Source organism: Sciurus vulgaris, assembly GCF_902686455.1.
Source record: "Sciurus vulgaris genome assembly, chromosome: 12".
Taxonomy (NCBI): Eukaryota; Metazoa; Chordata; class Mammalia; order Rodentia; family Sciuridae; genus Sciurus; species Sciurus vulgaris.
This window is the reverse complement of record NC_136473.1, coordinates 49,010,553-49,035,160: the sequence shown is the minus strand read 5'-3', so window position 1 is coordinate 49,035,160 and position 24,608 is coordinate 49,010,553. Positions and strand designations below refer to the sequence as shown.

The following is a 24,608-nucleotide window of genomic DNA, read 5'->3' as shown; positions in this document are numbered from 1 at the left end:
GTCACATAAAGTATATTTTGTCTTATTTTGCTTAACATAATTTTGTGAGATTGATCCATGTTGTGTCTATCTATTGTTCATTCCCCTTCCTGTGTAGTAATCTTATATATGACAATTTTTTCAAGCTGCAAAATTTTCATTCATTGTGCTGTTGGTAAACATTTGGGTTCTCTTAAGTCTTGAGCTATTATGAATAAAGTTGCCATGCAGTCCTCATCTAGTATAGTTTCTGGGCAGTGAGCATAGGCAACTGGTAATGTTGTGAAACTACTGAGAGAAGATAGCCCTGTTGATCCATGCCTTTTCATTCACATAATAGTGAACTGGAAAGAAGTTCACTCCTTTAAATAATGAGGACACAAATTTATCTATCAGAGCAAGTTTACATTTCTGTGTGCCTGTTTCGTTAGCACATCCCAGGTCTGTCTTTTTGTCTTCGTCATCCTTGGTTCCTGTAGGGATTGCCTGGTAAGCTGTAGTTAGTGTATTTCTGAGCCAATAATGCCAATGCAGTGGTGTTTCTTTAGCATTATAGATTTCTTCTGGTATCTACTTTTCATCAGCTATAACTTTGGCAAACTTATCAGTGGATTTCTCTGCTGCTTCATACCCAGAAGATGCTTTATCATCACAGTCTTTAAAAATCATGTCCTTGTCTTAAACTTCTTTGCAACAACTTCTTTGTTGACTAATTAGTTTTCTTCAATTTTCAGTTCATTGTGATCTTTGATCATCAGCATACCATTAATTGGCATGAGTTCACTACAACATTGATAGATCCATTCTTTAATAAAACAATTGAAGATATTCATTTTTAGCTTTATTTAGTGATTTTCTATTTTTTATCAACTTCTGTTCATCATTTTTAACATTCAATAACCAACAATGTGTCAGTCTTTTTCTTTAGGTTTTATATGGTGGTCATTTCAATACCATACTCTTCCTGTAAGATAGTTTCACACTCACGCTGCTACCAGTTACTCTGAGTTTGTTTTTTTGTGCTCTGAATATAAATATTTTATCTTTTCTTATTACTTTTACCCCTCGGAGTACCTGCAGACTTTTTGGACATTTTCAACAACAAAAGAATCACAGTTATGCACATAGACTTGACTCCACAGCCTCTTGTTGCCATTGACACATATAATTTACCTGTGTTATATTTTATTACCTTTTGTGGGTGTGCTTACGTGGGGTATATGGGTGTGCATGAAAAAGATGCAACAGATGATAGGAGCTAGGAGAGTTTGTTTATTGTTTTATTTTTGTTTTTTTAACTGTGGCAACAATCAAAATCCTATTTGTCATGCACCTGTGTGATGGCTGTGACATGTCCTGTGAAGTCAGGTGTGAAATTTTCCACTTGTGGCATTATACTGATGTTCACCAAGTTTTGGATTTTAGATTTTCAGATTAAGGATGATCAACCTATATTCATTTACTCCTGTTCCTTCTCTTACTGATAAAACTTATATGACTGAGGTTATGCAAGTTAATGTGGTTTTTATGACTGGAAAGTTGAGGTTCTAGGATTAAAATTTAGGCCTTCTTTCTCTTACTCCATTTTGATCATTTGCACATGATATTCCACCCTAGTGATTCTGAAAGGCCCAAGCATTCATCATGCCCTAGGTGTGATATGATTTCTTCCATTTCTATGTTTGCTGTATGCACTGTATTGAACCATAAGTTACTTTGGCAATAAGAAAACTATGATCTTATTCTATACCCTGTCTTATGTGGCCAACCCCACAAGAAAAATAATCAAACATTTGTCTAATTGCATTTCATAATATATTTAGACGATGACTACCTTTACCAAAAACATGATGAACAACAGAAGTGAAGGTCTTGAAACTGAGAAATTAGCCTGAGTGTCCAAAAAATCTTGGAAGCAGTAAAAATGCTGACCTAGCAAAATATGGAAAATATGCTTTTAAAAATCCTTGAACTTTACTCCAGAATTTGGTCGTCATTATTCTTGTACGTCGTACACTATCTTGGGGACACTAGGTTGTCACAACCAGACCAACAGGAGAGTTTGTTGAATGAGCTCATGTATAAATAATAGCTCCATAACACTGTGATCATTTATGAGGCTCATTATGTTTCATTTCTTCTTTAATGGCAGTTCCTACATAGGCAGAGGAATCCTGCTTGATTTACTACTTATCAGGAATAAATTACAGTTTAGAACTTGGATTTTTCATGGTTTTCTTTGTGTCAACATAAATAAACTTAGCTAATAGGGCTATTTTCCTTTGCCTATTACACTGGCTATGAATAAAAGACTTCCTGGCTTGTGAGAAAATATTGGTAAGAGGAGAGAACTGAGTCCTTTTACCTGAAAGTGTTTCTAATGTTGAGGACTTTGGGAAATAGATGTCAACTACTGCAAGTTATCAGCATTTCTTAACATTTCAAGTTTGTGTCTTTTATTTTCCAACAACTAAATAATGTTATATTGTAGAAGCCATTAGGCTGGGGACCAGGAATTGTTCTCGATGAATTATGTAGGCAGAGGTGTCTGCTCATCCTTGGAGCTGCCCAGCATCATCATCACCATGTATTGGAATCTAGAATGAGGACTTTACAAGATTGTAGGGACGATTCACAATTTTATAGTTACTGAAAGAGAAAGTGAAATGTCATTTCTAGGTCTTTATTCGGAGTGATTTCTTTGCTCCAATGCCTTCATTTCATTGGCAGAAACAGCTTTTCTGTATTAGTTAACATTCAAGGAATAGTTTCAAGTTTTACAACTGCAAAAGGGACATTATTTTTATCTGTGTGCTGGAGGTTATTTTGAGTCTGAATACAAGGGCCTGATTCAATAAAGTCTCAGCCTGAGTTTCCCAGTAGGATGCTCAAGCCATGGAAATTCACCAGAGGAGAGCATGTGGGTTTCTATGATACTGATCCAGGGCTGAATTTCCATTTAATCATTCTCAAAAAAGTCAAAAGACACTTTGGGATTAAATGGACCAACCTTTTAACAAGGAATTCCTCAACCAGAATGACCAATTAGCATTTAAACTGCGAGAGTGGGTTATATAAGAGGAAATGAGAAATTAAAACAGCAACAACAAACTTTCTTTATTAGCTAAAAAAAACTAAACAAGAAGCCTGGAATTATCATAAAACAAACATTTTCTTCTAGGATAGGAAAGATTCCGCAGGGATCTTGTTCCAAGAATAAAAAGAACTCAAATTATTTACCTACTCTCAAGTTTGAGCTTTAATTAACAACATACAGAAGTGATTAATATTTGAAGCCTCCTTCTATTTTTTTTACATCATATTTAATGAATTCAAAAGCTTGATTTCTGTGACTTAAAGTTCATTGTTTAAAAACAAATTATGTAATTTTATATATTGGAAGAATAATAAATTCTAATTTGAAATGGACCAAATTCAGTCTTATGCAGTTTTCTTCAACCTTTGGCTTATCTGAACCTGCTTCCCAGTCTTCAACATGCACCTCAGGGGTTTAGAGACCAGATGGAGTAAGAAGTTGGCTTAGGAAGAAAACACATTTCTGGTATGATTGCACATGAAGGAAAATTAAAACTCCCAGAAATGTAGTTTGAAAATAGCTTTTAGACAGTAATTTATTATCTTACTTCATGTATCATCCACTTTTAGATTTAGCTTTCACCAGACTCATTTTGTAAATTGTTTCTCCACCAAAACTTAATAATATTGTTATTATGTATGCTTATATGCATAGTTTAGTAGAATAGTAAGTAATTTAGATGACGATCATTAGTGTTGTACTTTGCAATGAACTTCTTGTCTTCTCAGTCCCTCACTATGGTGTCCCCAATAAATTTCATGACATGGACTTTTCTCACAGTAGGTGAAGACCAGCAGTTGAGGACTGATGGGGATCAGGCACATTCTTCTTATGGCAGAGTAAGAAGTGTAGAAATTTGATTAAGATCTAAAGGATGTACTGTGTACTCTTCATAGAATGCAGGATCTTTTCATTGGTGGAGCAGATGATTACCTAAAATCATAAAAATTATGAAAATCCATTCTTTTCCTCACTTACCTCACCATTGTCCAACATGCCAAGATCTTTCACGTGGAATGAGTCAGAATTTTGCCACAAATAATCATTTTGGTTTATGTGGATCTTCATATTCCAAAAATGGACAAGATTATTTTGTTTGCTTTATGTAAAAATGAATATAAATAAAGGTAAACAGATGTGCACATGTATTAACATTATTAGTTAATTCAGGCTACTCAGACAACAGGAAATATGATTATAAAGTATCACTGTAACATAAACATTAGTTATAAACACATTAATAGATTGGCTATCGTTTCAATATATTGTGAATACTTGTGTGTATATATAAATACATACATAATATATACATACATATACTAAATATATTTAATGAATCATGAATTATTTTAATTTTTATATTTAATAAATTATGAATTATACTGTACATGCCATTTGGAATTTTTTATTCATCTAGGCATTATCAGTATTCTTTTTCTTTAAATTTTGATTTGTTCTTTTTAGTTATACATGACAGTAGAATCTAGTTTGATATATCTATACAACATGAAATATATCTTATTCTAATTAGGAGACCAGTCTTGTGGAGATACACAATCTTGAGATTTGCTGTAGTGTATTCTTATATATAAATAGGGAAGTTATGTCAGATTCATTCTGCTGTCTTTCCTATTCCTATCCCCCCTCCCTTCCCTTCATTCCCCTTTGTCTAGTCCACTGAACTTCAGTTTTATCCCTGCCTTGTTGTGAGTTAGCGTCTTACATCAGAAAGAGCATGAGATCTTTACTTTGGGGGGATTGTCTAATTTCACTCAGCAAGATAGTCTCCAGATCCATCCATTTAACCAGCAAATGTCATAAAATATTCTTTTATATGGCAGAGTAATATTCCCTTGGGAATCTGTAACACAATTTCTATATTCATTCATCTGCTGAAGGGCAGGTAGGTTGGTTCCACAGCTTAGCTGTTATGCATTGAGCTGCTATCAATATTGATATGACTGTGTCACTATAGTATGCTGATATTATCTTCTTTGGGTATACACCAAGGAGTGGGACAATTGGGTGAAATGGTGGTTCCATTCCTAGTGTTTCCAGGGTGGTTTCCCAATTTGCAATCCTGCCAGCAATGTTTGAGTGTATCCCATTGTTGCCAGTACTTATTGATACTTGTTTTCTTGAAAGTTGCCATTGTCACTGGTGTGAGGTGAAATGTCAGTGTACTTTTAATTCAGATTTCTCTAATTGCTAGAGATGTTAAACATGTTTTCATATATTTATTGACCATTTGCATTTCTTCTTTTGGGAAGTATCTGCTTAGTTCTATGCCCATTTATTGATTAGGTTATTAGGTTGTGTGTGTGTGTGTGTGTGTGTGTGTGTGTGTGTTAAGCTTTTTGAGTGCTTTGTATATCCTGGAAATTAACACCTTATCTGAGGTGCAGGTGGCAAAGATTAAATTCATTCTGTAGGCTCTCACTTCACACTCTTGATGGTTTTTTTTGCTGTAAAGAAGCTTTTTAATTTGATACTATCCCATTTATTGATTTTTTTAAAATTTTACTTCTTGGCTTTTGGTGTCTTGTTGAGAAATTCAGTTTCAAAGCCAACATGTGGGAGCATTGGGCCTTCATTTTCTTCTAGTAGGTGAACGGTTTCTGGCCTAATACCTATGCCTTGAGTTGAGTTTTGTGCAGGGTGAGAGATAAGGGTTAAATTTCATTCTGCTATGTGTGGATTTCCAGTTTGACAGGCACTATTTGTTGATGTGGCTGTCTTTTCTCCAGGTATGCTTTTGGTGCATTTGTTTAGTATGAGACAGCTGTTTATGTGGGTTTGTCTCTCTGTCTTCAGTTCTGTTCCATTGGTCTTTATGTCTGTTTCGTTGCCAACACCATGCTCTTTTTGCTCCCATAACTCTGTAGTGTTATTTAAAGTCTGGTATTATGATCCTCCTACTTTCCTTTTCTTGGTAAGTATTGATTAGTCCATTCTAGACCTCTTGGTTTTCCAAATGAATTTCATGACTGCCTTTTCTATTTCTATGAAGAACATCATTGGGATTTTAAGAGGAATTGCATTAAATTTGTATAGTGCTTTTGGTAGTATGTCTATTTTGAAAATATTATTAATTCTGCCTGTTTATGAACATGGGTGATCTTTCCATCTTCTAAGGTCCTCTTCAGTTGGTTTCTTTAGTGTTCTGTAGTTTTTATTATAGAGGTCTTTCACCAATTTTGTTAGATTGACTCCCAAGTATATTATTTGAGGCTATTATTAAGTGAAATGGTTTTCCTAGTTTCTCTGATTCATCATTGGAGTATAGAAACAATTGATTTATGGCTATTTTGTATCCTTCTACTTTGCTGAATTCATTCATGAGTTATAGAAGTTTCTTCTGGTGGAGTCTTTTTGGTATTCTAAACATAGGATCATGTCATTGGCAAATAGATAGTTTGAGTTCTTCTTTTCCTGTTCTTATCCCTTTAATTTTTAAATTTTGCCTCATTGCTCTGACTAGAGTTTCAAGGACTATGTTGAATAGAGTGATAAAAGGTCATCCCTATCTTGTTCTAGTTCTTACAGGGAATGCTCTCAGTGTTTCCCCACTTAGAATGATTTTGGCTTTGGTTTTCTCATATATAGATTTGCAGTGTTGAGGTATGTTCCTTCTATCCCTATTTTTTCTTGTATTTTAAACATGAATGGGTTCTTTATTTTGTCAAATTGTTTTTCTGCATCTATTGAGATAATCATGTGATTCTTGTCCTTACGTCTTTTGATGTAATGAATTACATTTATTGATTTCCAAATGTTGAACTAACCTTGCATCCCTGGTAGGAAACACACTTGGTCATGGTACACTATATTTAAGATGGCTTCTGCCTTGGCTTTCTGTGGACAACCAGGAGATGCACGGTGTTTTTCCAACTTGAGGATATAGTGTAGCTCAGCCTCTGGATCAGCTGCATTGTCCTTGATCTATGATTTCTTCTTATCAATCCATCCGTGGTATCACCTGAAATGTGGATTCCCTTCTTCCCTGTTCCCACTTTGCCATCAGTGGATCAGTTCTGGAAGCTACTGGTGTTGGTAGTGGGCTTTTTTCTTTATTTTATTGTATCCAACCTTCTGAGTCCCCAACCTGTTCCGAGTCCACAGTTAATTCCCAGAACGCTCCCTCTTTCACCCACTTCACTGAGAAGCTGTTTATCCATTTTCTTGGTCTCTTGCTGCAGAGCAGCTTGGAAAGCAACCTCCTCTACTCTGCCATCTTCCCCATCATATTTATTCTTTTATTAGATTGTTCTTGTTGGTTCCATACTGTTCATCCATAAAATATTTTCATGTATTTGAACTTCTATCATTGAACATTTAAAATTATTTTTGATTTTTCTTCCATGTTAAACAATGTAGTAATTATATTCATATGAGAGTCTTTGCACACTATTTGATTTTTCTCTTAATAGAGTAAAAGTTGTATGCCATAGGGTAATTGCATGTTAAAATTTAAATTATTTAATGTTTATCATTTTACTACAGTAATAATGTATGTACCTTCAACATAACAATAATTAAAATTGTAATCAATTATTGTATTTCTTACAGGATTGTAGGCACTGTGCTATTACACATTGTTTCATTTAATCTTCAGTAAAACATTGTCAAGTTGCTTTTTATAGCATTTCAGTCTTACTGATAAGGACACTGGTACTTAGTTTGAAAAGTTTGTGCAAAGCCAATAGTTACTAAGTGGCAGAGTTGATTTATTCTAGGATTGGTTTTCAAAAGGGTGATGCAGTTTGGAAATGATGGACAGTTTTAATTTTCACACAGAATGGGAAGGTGACATATTTTGAGAAGAAGGTTCAAGGATGTTAAATATCCTGCAATGAATAAGATCGTTCATGTGACTTCACAATATCTTGCTAGATATTCATGTAAGAAATTGTCTAGTTTTTCAAGTCTAAAACTTAAATCTCTTTTAGACATCAATGTGAATAACTTTTACAGGGTTTTAATACAAAATTAATTTACAACATATGCAAAATTTACCCAAGTGAGGATATATACCTGAAGACAGATTTGGATTTTTCAGAACTTTACCAAGAGTTGTTCAGCATCTTGGAAACTCAGGTCACCACTACAGTACGTGAGTCCCAGCACAATATACCTATACCCTTCTAAATTTGGAGTGGTCAATTTCATAGAGATTCTGGTATAGGTACATAACACAGCATTTTATAAAATCTTATGGGGTCATTGTGCCCATGCATGAAATATATGGCTTTATTATAAAACTCATCCCTATTTTACATTGGAACATTGTAATAACTGCATAGAACTTTGTGCTTAATTACAAGTTCATTTTTCCAAAAGAATTAATAGTTTGCCTAAACTATTAACTCTAAAAAAGTGGGTAATTAAACTGATAGGATTGAGGGTGAAAGATATATGTCTGGAGGACTGGGTCATTTTTCTTGCTAAATATGCACTTAAACGTGTGAACTCTGAGATAATATGCTTGTGTTTTTTAATTGGTAGTCTTGATCCTCCAGTGATTTAAATTAACATTTTTAATGAAACAAAGAAGAAAAAACTAGACTGGAATGAAGTGGAATAGAGTGGAACGGAATGGTGTGGAGTGCAGTGCAGTGGAAAAGATCGGACAGGGTGGGACAGGATGGGATGTCATTGTTGTCTCCATTTGATGTATTTGTGCTTATACCAACATGCTGCAAAAAGTTTTTCCTTGGGTCGAAATGTTGAAGGTTGGTGAAGCACACTACTGATGTTTTTACTGCAAGAAAGCAACCTTTTCAGGTGCCACTCACTCATCCCTCCCTGAGAAGGAAAGTTGATTTTCATGGTGATTTGGGGAAGAGGAAGAAACCTGAAGATATACTTGTATTGTGTGTTTATTTCTCAGTTTTCCTGAATGGTGGTGATAATGTTGGGTACAAATTCAATCTTTTTATTTTTCATTTTTACCAGCATGGGGGTCAAACCCACTGATTCTGCACAAATTCACTTCTTAATATACTGTGAATGTCTTTGTCCCCCCAAACTTTGTATGTTGAAACCTACTCACTAAGATGGTGGTATTTAAGAGGTGAGACCTATGGGAAGTGATTAGGTCATGAGGATTCCATCCTTTTGAATGAGAGGCCCAAGGGAGTTGACTGTCATGTGAAGAATGAGCCTTCATTGGAAACCAGATCTCCTGGCTTCTTGGTCTTGGATTTCCTAGCCTTCAGGACAGTAAGCAATAAATTTCTGTTGTTTGTAATTGACTTAATCCAGCATAATTTGTCATTGCAGTCTGAATGGACTAAGACAATTTCTCATCCTCTTTCATGTACTTGACTGTTGTTGAATGCCCTTGCCTCTAATACAGGAATCAGAGCTTTTGTTGCTACTTTGTATCATTAATCAGTTTTAGAATTACAAAGTAGATAGAAATTATTCTCCACATCCTTGCCTCCCTCTGCTTTATTTCTCTCCCCTCCCTTCATTGTAGTCTTGGTCACAGAGTTTATGTTCTCATGATGCTGTCTTAATCTGGCTCTCCAGACTTCTCCACTTCAGTGATCTGTAAAGTGATTTTTTTCCCTTTGCTTTTTCTCCCTCTTTGAAACCTACTTGATCTTTATCTCATTACTCTGTGGCCTTACAGATGGCCACCAAGTTATTTTTTGATACATGCATTCAGACTAAAATAGCAATAGATTTTATGTGACCACTTTCTGTGGGGTATTTTTATTTTTAAAGGCAACAGAGTACTAATGAAAAGGGAATGAAGAGTCATATCTGACTGGGGTGAAGGAAGGTGGTGGCAATTAAGAGAGTTCTTATAAGGAGAGTATAAGAACTTCTATGTAAACATAAAACTGGTCTTTGTTAAAGTTCTAGACACTGATGCATGAAAAAAAAATAAGCCATTACTATATTTAAAAATATATTATCTGGAAAAAAAGTATTTGTCACTCTTATGGTTTGGGTATGGTTTGAGTGAGTACCCAAAAGTTTCATGTTTGGGGAGCTTGGACTCTAGTGTGCAGTAGCGTAGTGGGGCTCTTAAGAGATGGGGCCTAATAGGAGGTCCCTACGTCAATGAAGGGGCATTGCAGAACTTCCATGGGATTGCAGAACTCCAGTCTTCCTCTGGCATTCTGTTGGAGATCTTTTTCTCCCTTACTCACTCCTGTCCATCAACCATGGAATCCTCACCAGAACCTGTGCCATTATCATCTGTGTTAAGAACAAATTCTACTAGAGGAATTTGAAATATTCTATTAATCATTATCAACTCTAGTTACTGTAGGGTATATAGAACAGCAAAAGTATTCCTCTGATTCAAACTGCTTTCTTATGCCCATTAACCATATTTTATGCATCCTTCTCCCACAATTATTTGCTGTTCCTTATTGAGCTGTAGGTTTTTTAAAAAATATATTCAGTACACAAATCCTTTGTCAGGTATATTTATTGGTTTTCTCTCAGTTTGAGTCTTGGATATGCCTGTTCTAAATAGTAATTTTTGATAAGTACAAGTTTTAATCTTGACTATGAATAATTTATCAAACCTAAATTCAGAAATCTCCTCATTTAAAATAACATGCAGATATACATAAGTGCTCGCAAGTGACTTTCTCCAAATATACTCTCTCTATTTAAATCTTTGAGCTAGAGTGACTGTTATTTGCTCCCGGCTTTCAATGGATAGCTATAAGATAGAAGACAACCACTATAGATTATAGATTTCATATTTGAGTAGTAACAAGAGACACATAGGAATCACTGATACATGACAATTTTGAAATACTGCCATCTCTTTGAATCGAGTTTAGTTAGAACAATTCATCACTGTCATTTGGTCTCCTCTCTGGATTCTCGGTTCCTCCCTTCTGTGTCACCAGCCAGTGTTTGCACCTGAGTGCTTTCCTCAGTCTACTTCTTACAAGTAGTAGTTTAGGGTCTCTCTTTTATATTGGCTTCCCCTGCCCTCCCAAAAAAGTGGTGACGCTTTCCCAGTACTATTCTCCTGAAAGTTTTTTGGATTCCTGTGCATCATTTATTGCTTGACTTTTTTAAATATAAAAGCTCTACACATCGATCTCAGTACCATTGCTTTTGGATATAAGGCTTTCTATAAAGCAGATGTGAGGCAATATCCCGATGATAGAATCTCTGATGTAAATTGCAAAAGATATTTGGGATATGCTCATCAGAACCTTTTGGGGACTTTCTTTTGTTTTCACGGTACTGACAGGTACTGACAGATGTGACAGATGTGAGCTGTGGAAATATGGGGTTAAAGAGAATTCTATACAGGGGACACACTGTGCTAACCTCATTTTTTTTCTTTTAAAAAGCAGTTTTCTTGCACTGCCTGACTTAAGTCAATAGGATGTGTTACATTTTCTCAGCAAACAAACCTGTTATCTGCAGGAGAAATTCAGGGCCAAAAAAAGTCTCCTCCATTTCAATAAGAACACAATTACCCTGGAGACTTTTGTGACTCTGCACAGACCAAATTCTAGAACTCAGTGAGATAATGATAATTTGCCCTAACTATAAATCTGTGAGATAAATTCTGATTAGAACTAGTCAGTGTGGTCCAGAGTAGCCTTGGTTCTTTACCATGCTCAGTGGGGATTGGAAGTCTGGGCGATCCTACTGTCAATCAAAAGTCAAGAATGGGAGAGGGGAGGGAGGATATGAGGGAAAGTGGCAGGGGAAAAAGGGGGATCCTTAACTGCAATTTCATGCATGTATGAGTTTGTCAGGATGACCCAGCTACTATGTATAAATATAAAACTGAAAAAATATAATAATAATACTAAAAAAGAGGGGACCTGGGTAAGATTCTCTGGAAACTTCCCTGGGATCTTCAATAAAAGTGGAGTGTAGAAGAGGTATACATCCTTCTCCTCTATGAAAGGACCCATTCTCTGCCTTGAGAGTGCCCTCTTTTCCCTTTTCCTGACCTTTCCAATAAACTCATGCCTGCTACTCTGAGCAACATGTCAGAAATATTTTCCGTTTGATTGCAAGACTTGGTGAGAGAGTACTGCTATGGCTCCCTCAGCTCTGCAGCAGGCCCTTGTGCTACAATATTACCACCTCAACTCTTTTTGAAGTCTTAACAAGGTTACACGGATACCCTTTGCTTGATCTTATGCAATGTTTTCTTCAAAATTATGTATTGGATCATTGCTTTGTTTTTCTCTTTTAACTTGAGAATCGTGGCGAGGCTGGAATGACTCTTGACTCCTTCATATTTCTTTTTTTTTTTCTTTCTTTCTTTCATTCACATTTTTCAATAGGCAATGAGAAGGAAACCAGGTGCCACCATCGAATTCTAGAAATCTCCTGAACTAGATTTTTTAGTGTATTTTCTCTTTCCTGTGTGACAACAGAAGACAGTGCTGCTCATCTTCCCGTTGCCATATAATATGAACATATTTGATTTCCCTTCTGTTTCTGATAGCCTTCACCTTGCTTTTCTGTATGCTGTAAATGACAGTCTTCTCAGGGGCCATCAGGCTTCCACTAATAATCTGTTCAAGATTTTCTGAGTTTTGCCTGCCACCTGGTCCTGAAGACACCACCAAAATTTTAGATTTTTGTTATAACTGCACCCCAATTTCAGTTACCAAAATCTTCAGTAATTATATAATACTGCATCAAAAAGTCACCCAAATTTAGAGGTTTAAATCAACGATAAACATCTATTATCGCTCACAATTCCTGTGAGTCAGGAATTCTGCAGCAGCTCAGCTCAGTGTCTTTTACTCAAGGTCTCACATGAAGTTGCAGTTAATTACTATGGTCAGGGTTATCTAAAAAAACTACTGTTCTCAACATACCTGAGCTGAGACAGTGAGATGTTGTAACAGCTGGGCTGTATCTATTTGTCCAGTCTCCCACACAGGAGCCTCAGGGTATCCATGTAGCCAGTGTTCATAACATCTTATCTAAAGGCTCCTCAGGTATATTTTCTGAAAATGAGAATGCCAGAAAGAATTCATATTGTTATTTGTGTCCTAGAATCCAAGGTCATTTAGCATCTCTTGTAATGTATTCTGTTATTCAGTTATAACAATGCTTCAAGTGGAGGGAATAGGTACTTAACTAGAAGAAAAACGTGAAATAGCATATATAGTGAAGGCTTCTTTCAAAATATAATGTGTCATATGCACTAAATTACTTTGATTGATATGTGAATGTTAAACTAACTTTATTCCTGGGTTAGATCTTGCTAATTTATGATTCATTTCCTTTTCGTGTAGAAAAGAAAATAGATTTACTTGATAATAGTTTGTAAATATTTTTTTATGATGAGAAATATTGATCTGTCATATTTTCATCATCATCATTAGTTTTTGGGATTATGAGTGAACAGTTCTGATAAATTATTTGAGAAATACTTTTACTCTTTATTTTTTGAAGTAGCTTATATAAGTTTGATATTATTTCCTTAAATGCCTGATAGACTTCAACAAGGAAGTAATCTGGGCTTGAACTTCCTCTCATTAGTGATTTTCAAATAGCAATTTGTTTTATTTAGCAAACATTAAGCTATTTTGTTTGTTTCTTCTATTAGTCTTGATCATTTGTGTCTTTAAGAGATTGGTCCATTTCAACTGAGATTTTGTGGCAAAATTTGTTTATAATATTCTCTTATTGTCTTAATCTCAGTAGGTTTATAATAATGTCCCCTTTTCTTTATTGGTGGGGGTGAGGCACTCAACCACTGAGCCCCTTTTTGTATTTTATTTAGATACTGGATCTCACTGAGTTGCTTAGTGCCTCACTGTTGCTGAGGCTGGCTTTGAACTTGAGAGCCCTCTGCCCAAGCTGCTAAGATTACAGGTGTGTACCACCACATCTTGCTAATATTCCCCTTTTCAATTATTAAAATTGCTGATTATTGTTTTACTTTTTATTTTATCAGTCTACAGGATTATTATTTTATTGATCTTTTGTTTTTCTATAGTTTATTTTCTGTAGCATTGTTCTCTATTTATTATTTCAGTCCTTATAATTACTTTTTCTTTTAAAGAGTTAGATTTTTTTTTTTAGTTGTCAATGGACTTTATTTTATTTATTTATATGTGGTGCTGAGAATCAAACCCAGTGCCTCACACATGCTAGGCAAGTGATCTATCACTGAGCCATGACTCCGGCCCATGTAATTACTTTAATACACTTTATTCCTAACTTAAGATGGAAGTCTAATCTGAGATCTTTCTTCTTGCCTAAAATAAACATTGGAAGTTATACTTTGGTTTATAAACATTATTTTAGCTGAATCTGACACATTTTGATAGGTCACATTTTCATTTTCATTCAGTTTAAATAAATTTCTAGTTCCCTCATGATCTTCTCTTTGTTTCTTGAGTTATTTTAAAACGGTAATTTTTAATTTCACACGTTTGGGGGAATTCTATAGATGTCTTTCTGTTTTTGATTTTTATTTTAATTTTACTTGGTCATAAAATATATTCTGTACTAGTCCAGTAATCCTAAATCAAGGAAACTGATGGTATGTCTCATCATATGGTGCATCTTGTTGAATATTCAACAAATGTACCCGATGAGAAAGTGTTTTCTGCTGCAGGCCAATGAACTTTTTTACAAATGTCAGTTATGTAAAGTGTGATGAGAATGTTGATCAAATCATGTATATCCTATTTTTTTTTTTTACTTTTCACACTGTTTCTATTAACAATTGAAATAGAAGAGTTAGTATCTACAAATATAATCGCAGATTTTACTATTTCTCTTTTAATTATCTCCATTTTGCATTGTTTTGCTTTTCTATTATAAGGTGCACTCATATGTCTCCTTGAAGAACTGACCTTTTATCATTATGAAATGTCCTTTTCTCAGGTAAAACTTCATACTTCAGTATGTATTTTCAAGCCACTTCTGCTTTCTTAATGGTTGAGGTTTGCCTGGTGTATCTTTATCCATCATTGTACTCTTAATGTAATGGTACTCGTACATTTAAAATGTTCCTCTTACTAAAATCATATAGTAGTGTCTGTGTTCAGACTGACAGTTCCTAATTGATATTAGAGTAGCAAATTAGCACAGGAAAAAATGCAACGTTTCTGTCTGTTAAAGATTATTTTATACAAAAATTATTTTTGGAATTGATATGATAAGCAGACAGTGACAACCATTATTTCATAATAGGTCATATTATTTCTTATAGATATATATCTGATAGGCTCATCTGGTTTTGCTACAGTCCTAAATCTTGAGTAAGATTTATTAAAACTAAAAACTGTAAGGTTAATGAGTGATAAATATAAATTTGTATTTGAACAATTGGATGAATTATTAAAAAGTCTTTATTTTTAAATGTTTCAGAAAGTTACTTCACAGTCTAAAAATAGAACTAAATGTCTCTCTATGAACCAGGTACATGAAAATATGCCCAATGAAAATTTGACTAACATTTTATTTAATGATATGAAGAAACCCTGAGATTAAAAAGGAATACAGCAACACACACACACACACACACTGAGTTTTCAATTTTTAATGACTGAAAATATTAGGCAGAGGCGCAGCAAAGTTAACAGACCTTTCAAGATAAAGACAGTTTAGATTTTTATTGAAAACAGAACGAAATAATATAGAGCATGAAATTATGAAAGAACCCACACACATACCCATAAATGAAAGTAAGGTTTTCATTAAAACCCTTATAGTTCCATGACTATCCAGATTTCAATCATTTCGCATATGGTGTTAAAACAGTTTTTGCACTGTTTCTCTTTCTACACTGAAAACTACATAGACTAAATTGATGGTAAAATATAAAAAAGAAAGACAAGAAATAAAATAGGTTTATTTATTAAGTCACTCATTCATTTATTGAACATATTTATTGGATACTTACTATATGCCTGGAATTTCATATTATTAATATAGGACCTTATATATATTATAATAGTAAAGTCTTCTTAATCATTGTCTTTTTAATTGAAGTATAGTTTTCTTTGTACAACTTATATATTCATGATTGTAAATTTCATGATGAAATAAAATACATTTTATATAACTCATGATTTTACTATTCCAGGAAATACATGAATAGAAGACACGACTTTGAAAGAAGTGTAAAATAAGTTTAGGTAGGTAAGATTAGTGCAAACTTAAAAAAAAGAATGAAAGGAGCAAAGGAGGAAGGAGCAGATAAAGATGGAAGGGAGAGAAGGAAAAAGAAAAAGAGGGAAGGAGGGAGGAAAAGACAGAGACAGAATCTCAAGGAATGGGATTTACATATTAAGATGTGTAGTATAGATTCTGCACTCTGGAAGTACAGCCTGAAGTTATTGGGGTGGGGAAAGGGTCTTCAAAAAATATGTCGATGTGTGCATTGAGACTTGATTAATGTAGAATTGAATGGATGCCATTTGAAAGTAGGAAAATATAAGCAATAGCTATGGAAGGGAAAAAGCATAATGCATTTGGGAGACACTGAAAAATATTCTTGTTAGGGAATGGAGGTTCGTCAAGAAGAAATTAAAGAACACCTTAGAAGATGGAAAGATCTTCCATGTTCTTGGATAGGAAGAATTAATATTGTCAAAATGGCCATACTACCTAAAGTGCTATACAAATTCAATGCAATTCCAATTAAAATCCCAATGACGTACCTTACAGAAATAGAGCAGGCAATTATGAAATTCATCTGGAAGAATAAGAAACCCAGAATAGCTAAAGCAATCCTTAGCAGGAAGAGTGAAACAGGGGGTATTGCAATACCAGATCTTCAACTCTACTACAAAGCAATAGTAACAAAAACAGCAGGGTATTGGTACCAAAATAGAAAGGTAGATCAATGGTACAGAATAGAGGACACGGACACAAACCCAAATAAATACAATTTTCTCATACTAGACAAAGGGGCCAAAAATATGCAATGGAGAAAAGATAGCCTCTTCAACAAATGGTGCTGGGAGAATTGGAAATCCATATGCAACAGAATGAAACTAAACCCATATCTCTCACCATGCACGAAACTAAACTCAAAATGGATTAAGGACCTCGGAATCAGACCAGAGACCCTGCAGATTATAGAAGAAAAAGTAGGTCCAAATCTTCACCTTGTTGGTCTAGGACCAGACTTCCTTAACAGGACTCCCATAGCACAAGAAATAAAAGCTAGAATCAACCACTGGGATAGATTCAAACTAAAAAGCTTTCTCTCAGCAAAGGAAACTATCAGCAATGCGAAGAAAGAGCCTACAGAGTGGGAGAATATCTTTGCCAATCATACTTCAGATAGAGCACTAATCTCCAGAATCTATAAAGAACTCAAAAAACTCTACTCCAAGAATTCAAACAGTCCAGTCAACAAATGGGCTAAGGAAATGAATAGACACTTCACAGAAGAAGATCTACAAGCAATCAACAAACATATGGAAAAATGTTCAACATCTCTAGTAATAAGAGAAATGCAAATCAAAACCACCCTAAGATTCCATCTCACCCCAATTAGAATGGCGATTATCAAGAATACGAGCAACAACAGGTGTTGGCGAGGATGTGGGGAGAAAGGTACACTCATACACTGCTGGTGGGGCTGCAAATTAGTGCAGCCACTATGGAAAGCAGTGTGGAGATTCCTTAGAAAACTTGGAATGGAACCACCATTTGACCCAGCTATCCCACTCCTTGGCCTATACCCAAAGGACTTAAAATCCGCATACTACAGAAATACAGCCACATCAATGTTCATAGCTGCTCAATTCACAATAGCCAGACTGTGGAACCAACCTAGATGCCCTTCAATTGATGAGTGGATAAAGAAACTGTGGTATATATATACTATGGAATATTACTCAGCCATAAAGAATGATAAAATTATGACATTTGCAGGCAAATGGATGAAATTGGAGAATATCATGCTAAGTGAGATAAGCCAATCTCAAAAAGCCAAAGGACGAATGATATCGCTAATAAGTGGAGGTTGACACATAATGGGGGGGAGGGAAGGGTTAGAGTTAGGGTTAGGGAGGGGGGCAAGTATGGAGGAAGGAACTACTGTATAGAGGGTAAAGAGGGGTGGGAGGGGTGGGGGGAAGGGAAAAAAATAACAGAATGAATCAAACAACATTGCTCTATGTAAATTTATGATTACACAAATGGTATGCCTTTACGCCATGTACAAACAGAGAAACAACATGTATCCCATTTGTTTACAATAAAAAAAAAAAAGAAAAAAAAATATAAAAAAAAAAAAAAAAAAAAAAAGAAGAAAATAGTGTGTTGGCTTTGAATGACAGTCTAAGGAATTTGGGTTTGTTCAAAAGCAATAGCAAATTAAACTTATTTAAGGAAGATCAGTTTCACAAAAACATGCAAGCTAGATTTAAGAAGAAAAGCCTTCCAGTTTGACGTGGCCCTATGGAGCTCGTCAGAATACTGATGCTAAATGGCATGATATTAATGTTTTGTGAAAAGTAACTTGTCTTGGAAATGTTGGGTTAGACAAAGTTGGGCAGACTTCTTTACTGTGTACCTTCCTTGAGCACTAAATTTTCATATAAAGATTCTAAAATTATCCAACCAGGAAAAAAATTATATACCATTTTTAGATGTATTTGATCATGGGACAGGAAAACAGTTTATGAAATGCTATTCTAGGTAATCACTGAAGAGATTAAAGATATCTTACAGGTCATTTGGTGTAACCACCACTCTGCCTATTAACTCATCTCTGAAATTTCAAAGCCTTATGGTCCTGTGAACTCTATTGAGCATTTCTGAGATTAGCCCTCATTCCCTCCAATGCCAACATTTGCTTATCTCCCAAGAAAATACTGTCTTTGTAAACTAATATAGGGAAGTTCTACATGTTATGTTCACTAAGAATCACAATTCTTGTTCTCATATTTTTCTTAGAAAAATCTTTGATATCATCTTATTGAAATTCCCACAATTTAATTTAGATTTCAGCTTAATACGTCCTAGTAAAATGTTCCTCAGCAGTAAGTTTTGGCTGAATTAAAAAGCAGTATTCCACTGACCCAATAATACAGTGTGAACAATGGGTTTCTCTAACGCTTTTACTTAAATAGGAGTTTGGAACTTTACCTTTACAATTATATCATTATATACTTAGAGTCAGAAAGTTGATTTCTAATAACTGCTGAAAAATCACACAATCCTAAATCCCAGAATCAGGTGATTATGAAGGATATTCTGATTGAGAATAATTTTATCTCTAAAACAGACTCCATTACATGGCACTTCAGGATTGTGTGGACACAATCAGTCATGTCATAAGAATTCCTTTAGTTGCTTTTGAAGTGAACTGTGGAATGCCATCTGTGGTTCTCTAGTGGTTTCTGTCTTTGTATTTTACTTTTCTGCTTCCACAGGAGATTCACAGATTTGTTAATCATTTTTCCATTGCTATAACAAAAATGCCTAAGAAAATCAACTTTTAAAGAAAAAAGGTGTATTTTGGCTCACAATTTTGGAAGTTTCAATCCATGATCAGTTGACCCCATAGCTTTATGCCTGTCATGAGGCAGCAAATCATGGAGAGAGATTGTAGTGGAGAAAAACAGTATTCTCATAGCCAATAAATAAAAGGGCATGAGAAGGTGGCCAGGATCTGTCAGTTCCCCTCCAGGGCACACTCCCACTGACCTGATGCCCTCCCACAGGCCCTATCTCTCAAAGGTTCCAGCACCTTATAATGGCACCACCCAAGGATGAAGGCTTTACCACCTGGGCCTTTGAAGGACATTCAATATGAAGCCTGCAGAAATAGATAAGCTGATTTTCTTTGGAAAGAGAATATTTAGTGAGTTCATGTGCCTGAAGTCTCATTTTTTTTAAAGGATATATATTACTTTGACACATGGAACATAAAAGAAAATTAATGGAATTAGGGATTACCAAAAAGAAAAAATATGTAAACCACAGAAAAACAAACATTAGCCTCAAAGTAGGATATATTTTGATAACACTATTTAAATTATCATTGCATAATTTATAAGATCACAGTTACAAATATGTGGATAAGTTTTTTGTTATGTAGTGATCACAGTAAAAATATATATTTTGAAATTAAGAGATGTTATATAGAATTCATTTTAATAATAACAGGGTGCAGATATCTGGCACTTACCTTGATATTTCCACTTGTAGCAGCAATTTTCATAATATTTAATTCATGTTATAAGATTAATATGTTGTATACATAATACATATTAATATGTCGTATACAACAGAGATCATCTAAAATATTGGAAGAGAGAAAAAGGTGGTTTAACTCCTTCAGGGATGGGAGAAATCCAATTTACATTAAATACTAGAGGAAATTTAATGGATAAAATAACACTGAGTCATATAAAAAAGTTATTATCATACTGCCACTTAAGAATGTACTATTGACAAATGTGTTTATTTATATCATAGCTGTGTTTATTTATAAAGCACCATTGCTTTTCTGAAAAAAAAAATGGAAATTTTACAGCCAGGCTGAAAATAGAAATAAGCCAAATAATTATTGTAATGATGGAAATAGTTGGAAATGCATTGTTTAATTTTGTATTAAATCAAAGTTAGAGTGTTCTTTGGCCTGGTTTGCTAATGCTTTCTACAACCATAAATATTTGGCCACAGTAGGGTCTTGGCTCTGTGTTTTCATTCACAGCACATTGCTGATTCTGCTCTGCTGTAAAATGGGGAAGCAACACAGCACATGTCAAAAACAAAATAAAACAAATGCTCTGCATTTCTTCTTGTTCACTACGAAAACACAGAATTCATCATCCTAATGCTGGTGCAGAAGCCTGAGGTTCTTGCAAGTACCTCTCTTCCTAGCAACCATTTTTTTTTCCCCACCTCCTTTTTCTGGCCTCTCTTTTTGACTGACATAGTAATGGTTTATTTCCATGAGAGATTCTGAAAAGAACTTGGACTTTTAACATATTAGGTTTGTTTATTCTCCTGTTCTCCTTGGATTTCTTTTCTAAGAAGATGGAGAATGAAAATATATTCTTGGTGTAAAGTCATTGCTTCTTTGAACTTAGAAGTTTTAACACACACACACACACACACACACACACACACACACACACACACACACACACACACACACACACACACACACACCAGGACAAAACATAGTGACAGTCTGGAAGTTTGGAGATGAGCACGCAACTTAATTTTTAAAAGTATGTTCTTATTTAAGGTGTATTCAATCTAATTCACCTTCCCACAATTCACTTCCCTTGTATTAGGAATAACATAAGCCCCTTCAGAGTTCAAAGCCACTTCATGGGCAATTTTCTTTGTCCTGACAATATCCTCTGTTTATCATCCTGTTTGCATATAATAATTAATACTTAGGTTAGATTAACAATGGGACAGATCTTAAGATTTGATGGTTGTTTCTTTTTTCAGTTGAATTACCTTTTGAATTTCAATGTTTTAATTGTGTCTTTAGAAATAATTTTAATATTTTATTCTTTTTGTTTTTTTCTTCAAAACAATAAGGGCTATTTTAGAGCAAGAGTTACTTTTGTTTTCAAAAAGACTTAAACCCTATTTGGTTGCTTTTATCCCAGGGATCAGATTAAAGGGGATCTTTCTCAAAACTTCAGACCAGTCATTCGGCCCTGTGTACAAGAAGTAACTTCATTCTTAGGGCTTCACTCATACCTTGGTGAACCACAGCCCTTAGAGCTGTGGTGCTTTTATTTGAATAAATGGCACCACAGAGAAAATTAATGCATAACAACATATTGCTAGATTCTGTGGGAAATTTGAGTTTTTATTTTTCTATACACACAATGTGTTTGTTGACCATTTAGTTGAAAATATATCAGCAGTGTTCAAAATCGAAATATGTGTAACTAATTATGTGCATAAATAATAGGCCAAGATTGCAATATCTGGTACTTTTGTGTAATCCTGAATACCTGACATGAGGTTTCCCAGCGGGGGGAAATGGTTTGGACTCGCAATGACACTCCCAGGGCTCAGATGACAGGACAGAGAAGGGATATGAATCTCCGTGTTCTCTTCAGTCCTTGGGTACTCAGAAGCCTGCTTTTTTGCTTCCTGATCATTTTTCTTAATTTTACACAATGACTTCTATTTTTTTTTATTTCTTCTCTATCCAAACCAAGCTGGTACTGAGGGGAGGGTAAGTAGCATCCTTTTCCCATTATAACATTTTTTCTTTTCTTCTTTGTAGTTAATTATGCCCCTTGTCAATGTTTTCCTAGCACCTCCCATGAACTCTCTGCAGACTACACAGGACTTTGAGAAGCTGCCTTGGAAAAAAGGACCTAACATTTGCTAAGTAATGACAATGAGCCAGGCTCTTCACAGGTATTCTAGGTAAGTTCCTTGCCCTAGGGTCTTCAGACCTAGGAAATCTGGAGCTAGGAAGACACATAACCACAGTATAACTCAATTATTTTGTTTTATTCAAGGGGCCGAGAGAGGTGAAATGATTAACTCACCTTCTTTAGTGAAGCTTAGTGGGAGTAGGGAGTAAAACTGAAAAAAATGAAACCATCATCATAGGTACAATCAAAACAACCTGTTCCTCTGAGAGAACAAATGTTTGTGTAATTGCAGACACATTTCTTAGTTGCAATAAACCAAATTCTATTTTTTTTCTCAATAGAAATCAAGTTGTTCCCCCTGTAAAGGTACATGCATGATGTCTTACTAAATAAAAACATAAAATCCTATCTCAGTGCCATTTCCCCATCCTCCCTAAACACACACAACCAAGCATGTTTAGTATTAGAATTCTCTAAACTGTGAGTAGAGACACTCTTTAGAATAATACAGATTCCAGTCTGTTTTCTGCCCCCTGGTCAAGGCTCCTCTGAGATAGTGTGGGAGGTGACCTGAATGTCAGACAGTGTGAAAGTCACTTGAGTCTGGCCACTACTCAGTGAACCAAAGGGAACTGTGTGAATCCATAGGAAGAAATATTGGATTACTTTCAAGAAAATATGTGAGAAACTGTTGAACAAAATTCAGTGGTATGAACACAGGGACCCTGACACTATTTTGAGACAGATGCTTCTAGACTCCTGGTGGAGAGAGGAGGGGCAGAATGTCTTCTCAAATTTCTTTTGAGCCTTTCTGTTTTCAAAACAATAAAAATGAAGCATCCTGGAAAAATAGTTTCTACCCACATGATCCCATAGACATAGCAACTTACTATATTTCCTAGTATTCTTCGGGATTAAGAAATTCATTTCTATTGCAAATAATTCACAATTTTTGGTCCATTTTTCTAAATTATCCACAATATTTCTATCTCTTGTAGGTCAATTTAAGATCCTACTGGTCTAGAATTCCTCCAATAATTTAAGCAATCTTTAATATCAAATTCCTTTCTCCAAGTCCTTCAGCCTTTAAATTTTACTTCTCTTATTTCCCTTTAAATTTTTTTATACTCATGATTTGTGATTCTGTGTTCATGTTTATGTCTGCAGCTAGGTTGCTGTGTCCTTTAGGATAGATGCCACAGCAGAAAGTAGGCCTTTGTTCCTTTCTACATGCAGACTCAACCCAATGTCCTTACGTAATATCACTCTAGCATATGCTGCAGAACAGATGAGGTCTTGGTTAATTAAAAGTTTCACGTGCCTAACTCACCTTTCAACAAGATCATAAACAGTAAGAACTATGCATTTGAATCCCTGTGGTACTTGAAAAATGGTAGATATTTAAAATAAATATGGATCAGGTGAAAACAGACAAACAATCACAGTGGTTAAGAATCTGTGTGAAACATGCTAGCATCCTGCTATCACAACATACTAACAACACTGGCTGAATATATATTACTTGTCAGACAGTACCTCTGGTAGTTTTCATTCATTACCTCATTTAATCATTTCTCCTATTATGATATAGGTATAATTATTATTTCTATTTAGAGGCAAGATAATTCAAATGCAATGAAGTAATTTGTCTAAGTTCACCTACTCAGAACTGTAGAGCTGGTACTGCACCCAAGAAGTCTGACTCTATGATTAAATCATTATCCATTAATATTCTAGGTAACTTATGTCCTTTATGACTTGAAAATATTGTGTATGTTTATTAAATTAAACTTTATACACAGAAAAATTTTTCCTCTTTAGGGCATAGTTATATGAGTTTGACAAATGTGTATATTCATGTAACCACCAAAAAAATGGATATAAAATAGTTCTTTCTTCAAAAATATTCACCATGTCTCATTAAAGTCCAAACTTCCTCCCACCTCCAGCCCCAGGCCACCACTTCATCTTCTTTCTAATCTTGTGATTTTGCATTTTTCAGAATGGAATCTCATAGTATGTGGCCATTTGAGTCTGAATTCTTCCACTTCAAGTAAAGCTTTTAAGATTTATCCATGATATAGTTTTTTTTTTAATCATCTGTTCCCTTTCAATAATGAATAGTAATCTGTTTTATAGACACAACAGAGTTTATGTATCCACTAGTTGAAAGGTAACTGGTTATTTTCAGTTTGGGGCAATTATGAATATTTATTGTATAAATATTTGCA

The 24,608-nt window shown here is 34.8% G+C and overlaps 1 protein-coding gene across 7 annotated transcripts in view; it reads left to right on the top strand.

Moving 5' to 3' along the window:
- The window catches only part of LOC306641211 (uncharacterized protein), a 97,209-nt gene that overhangs the window by 20,450 nt on the left and 52,151 nt on the right, over positions 1-24,608 (top strand). For 2 of the 7 annotated variants that reach the window (XR_013758061.1, XR_013758064.1), the window contains exon 3: positions 22,312-22,426. The exons of 3 other annotated variants lie outside the window; for them this stretch is intronic. Coding sequence is in view for 1 of the 4 variants with exons in the window: in XM_079106186.1 (XP_078962312.1) it covers positions 22,312-22,351 (40 nt within the window). In the remaining 3 variants the exon portion in view is untranslated. Of the gene's footprint in view, positions 1-22,311; positions 23,444-24,608 lie in introns of those variants that run through there. 2 more of the 7 variants (XR_013758065.1, XM_079106186.1) reach the window with 2 other exon arrangements.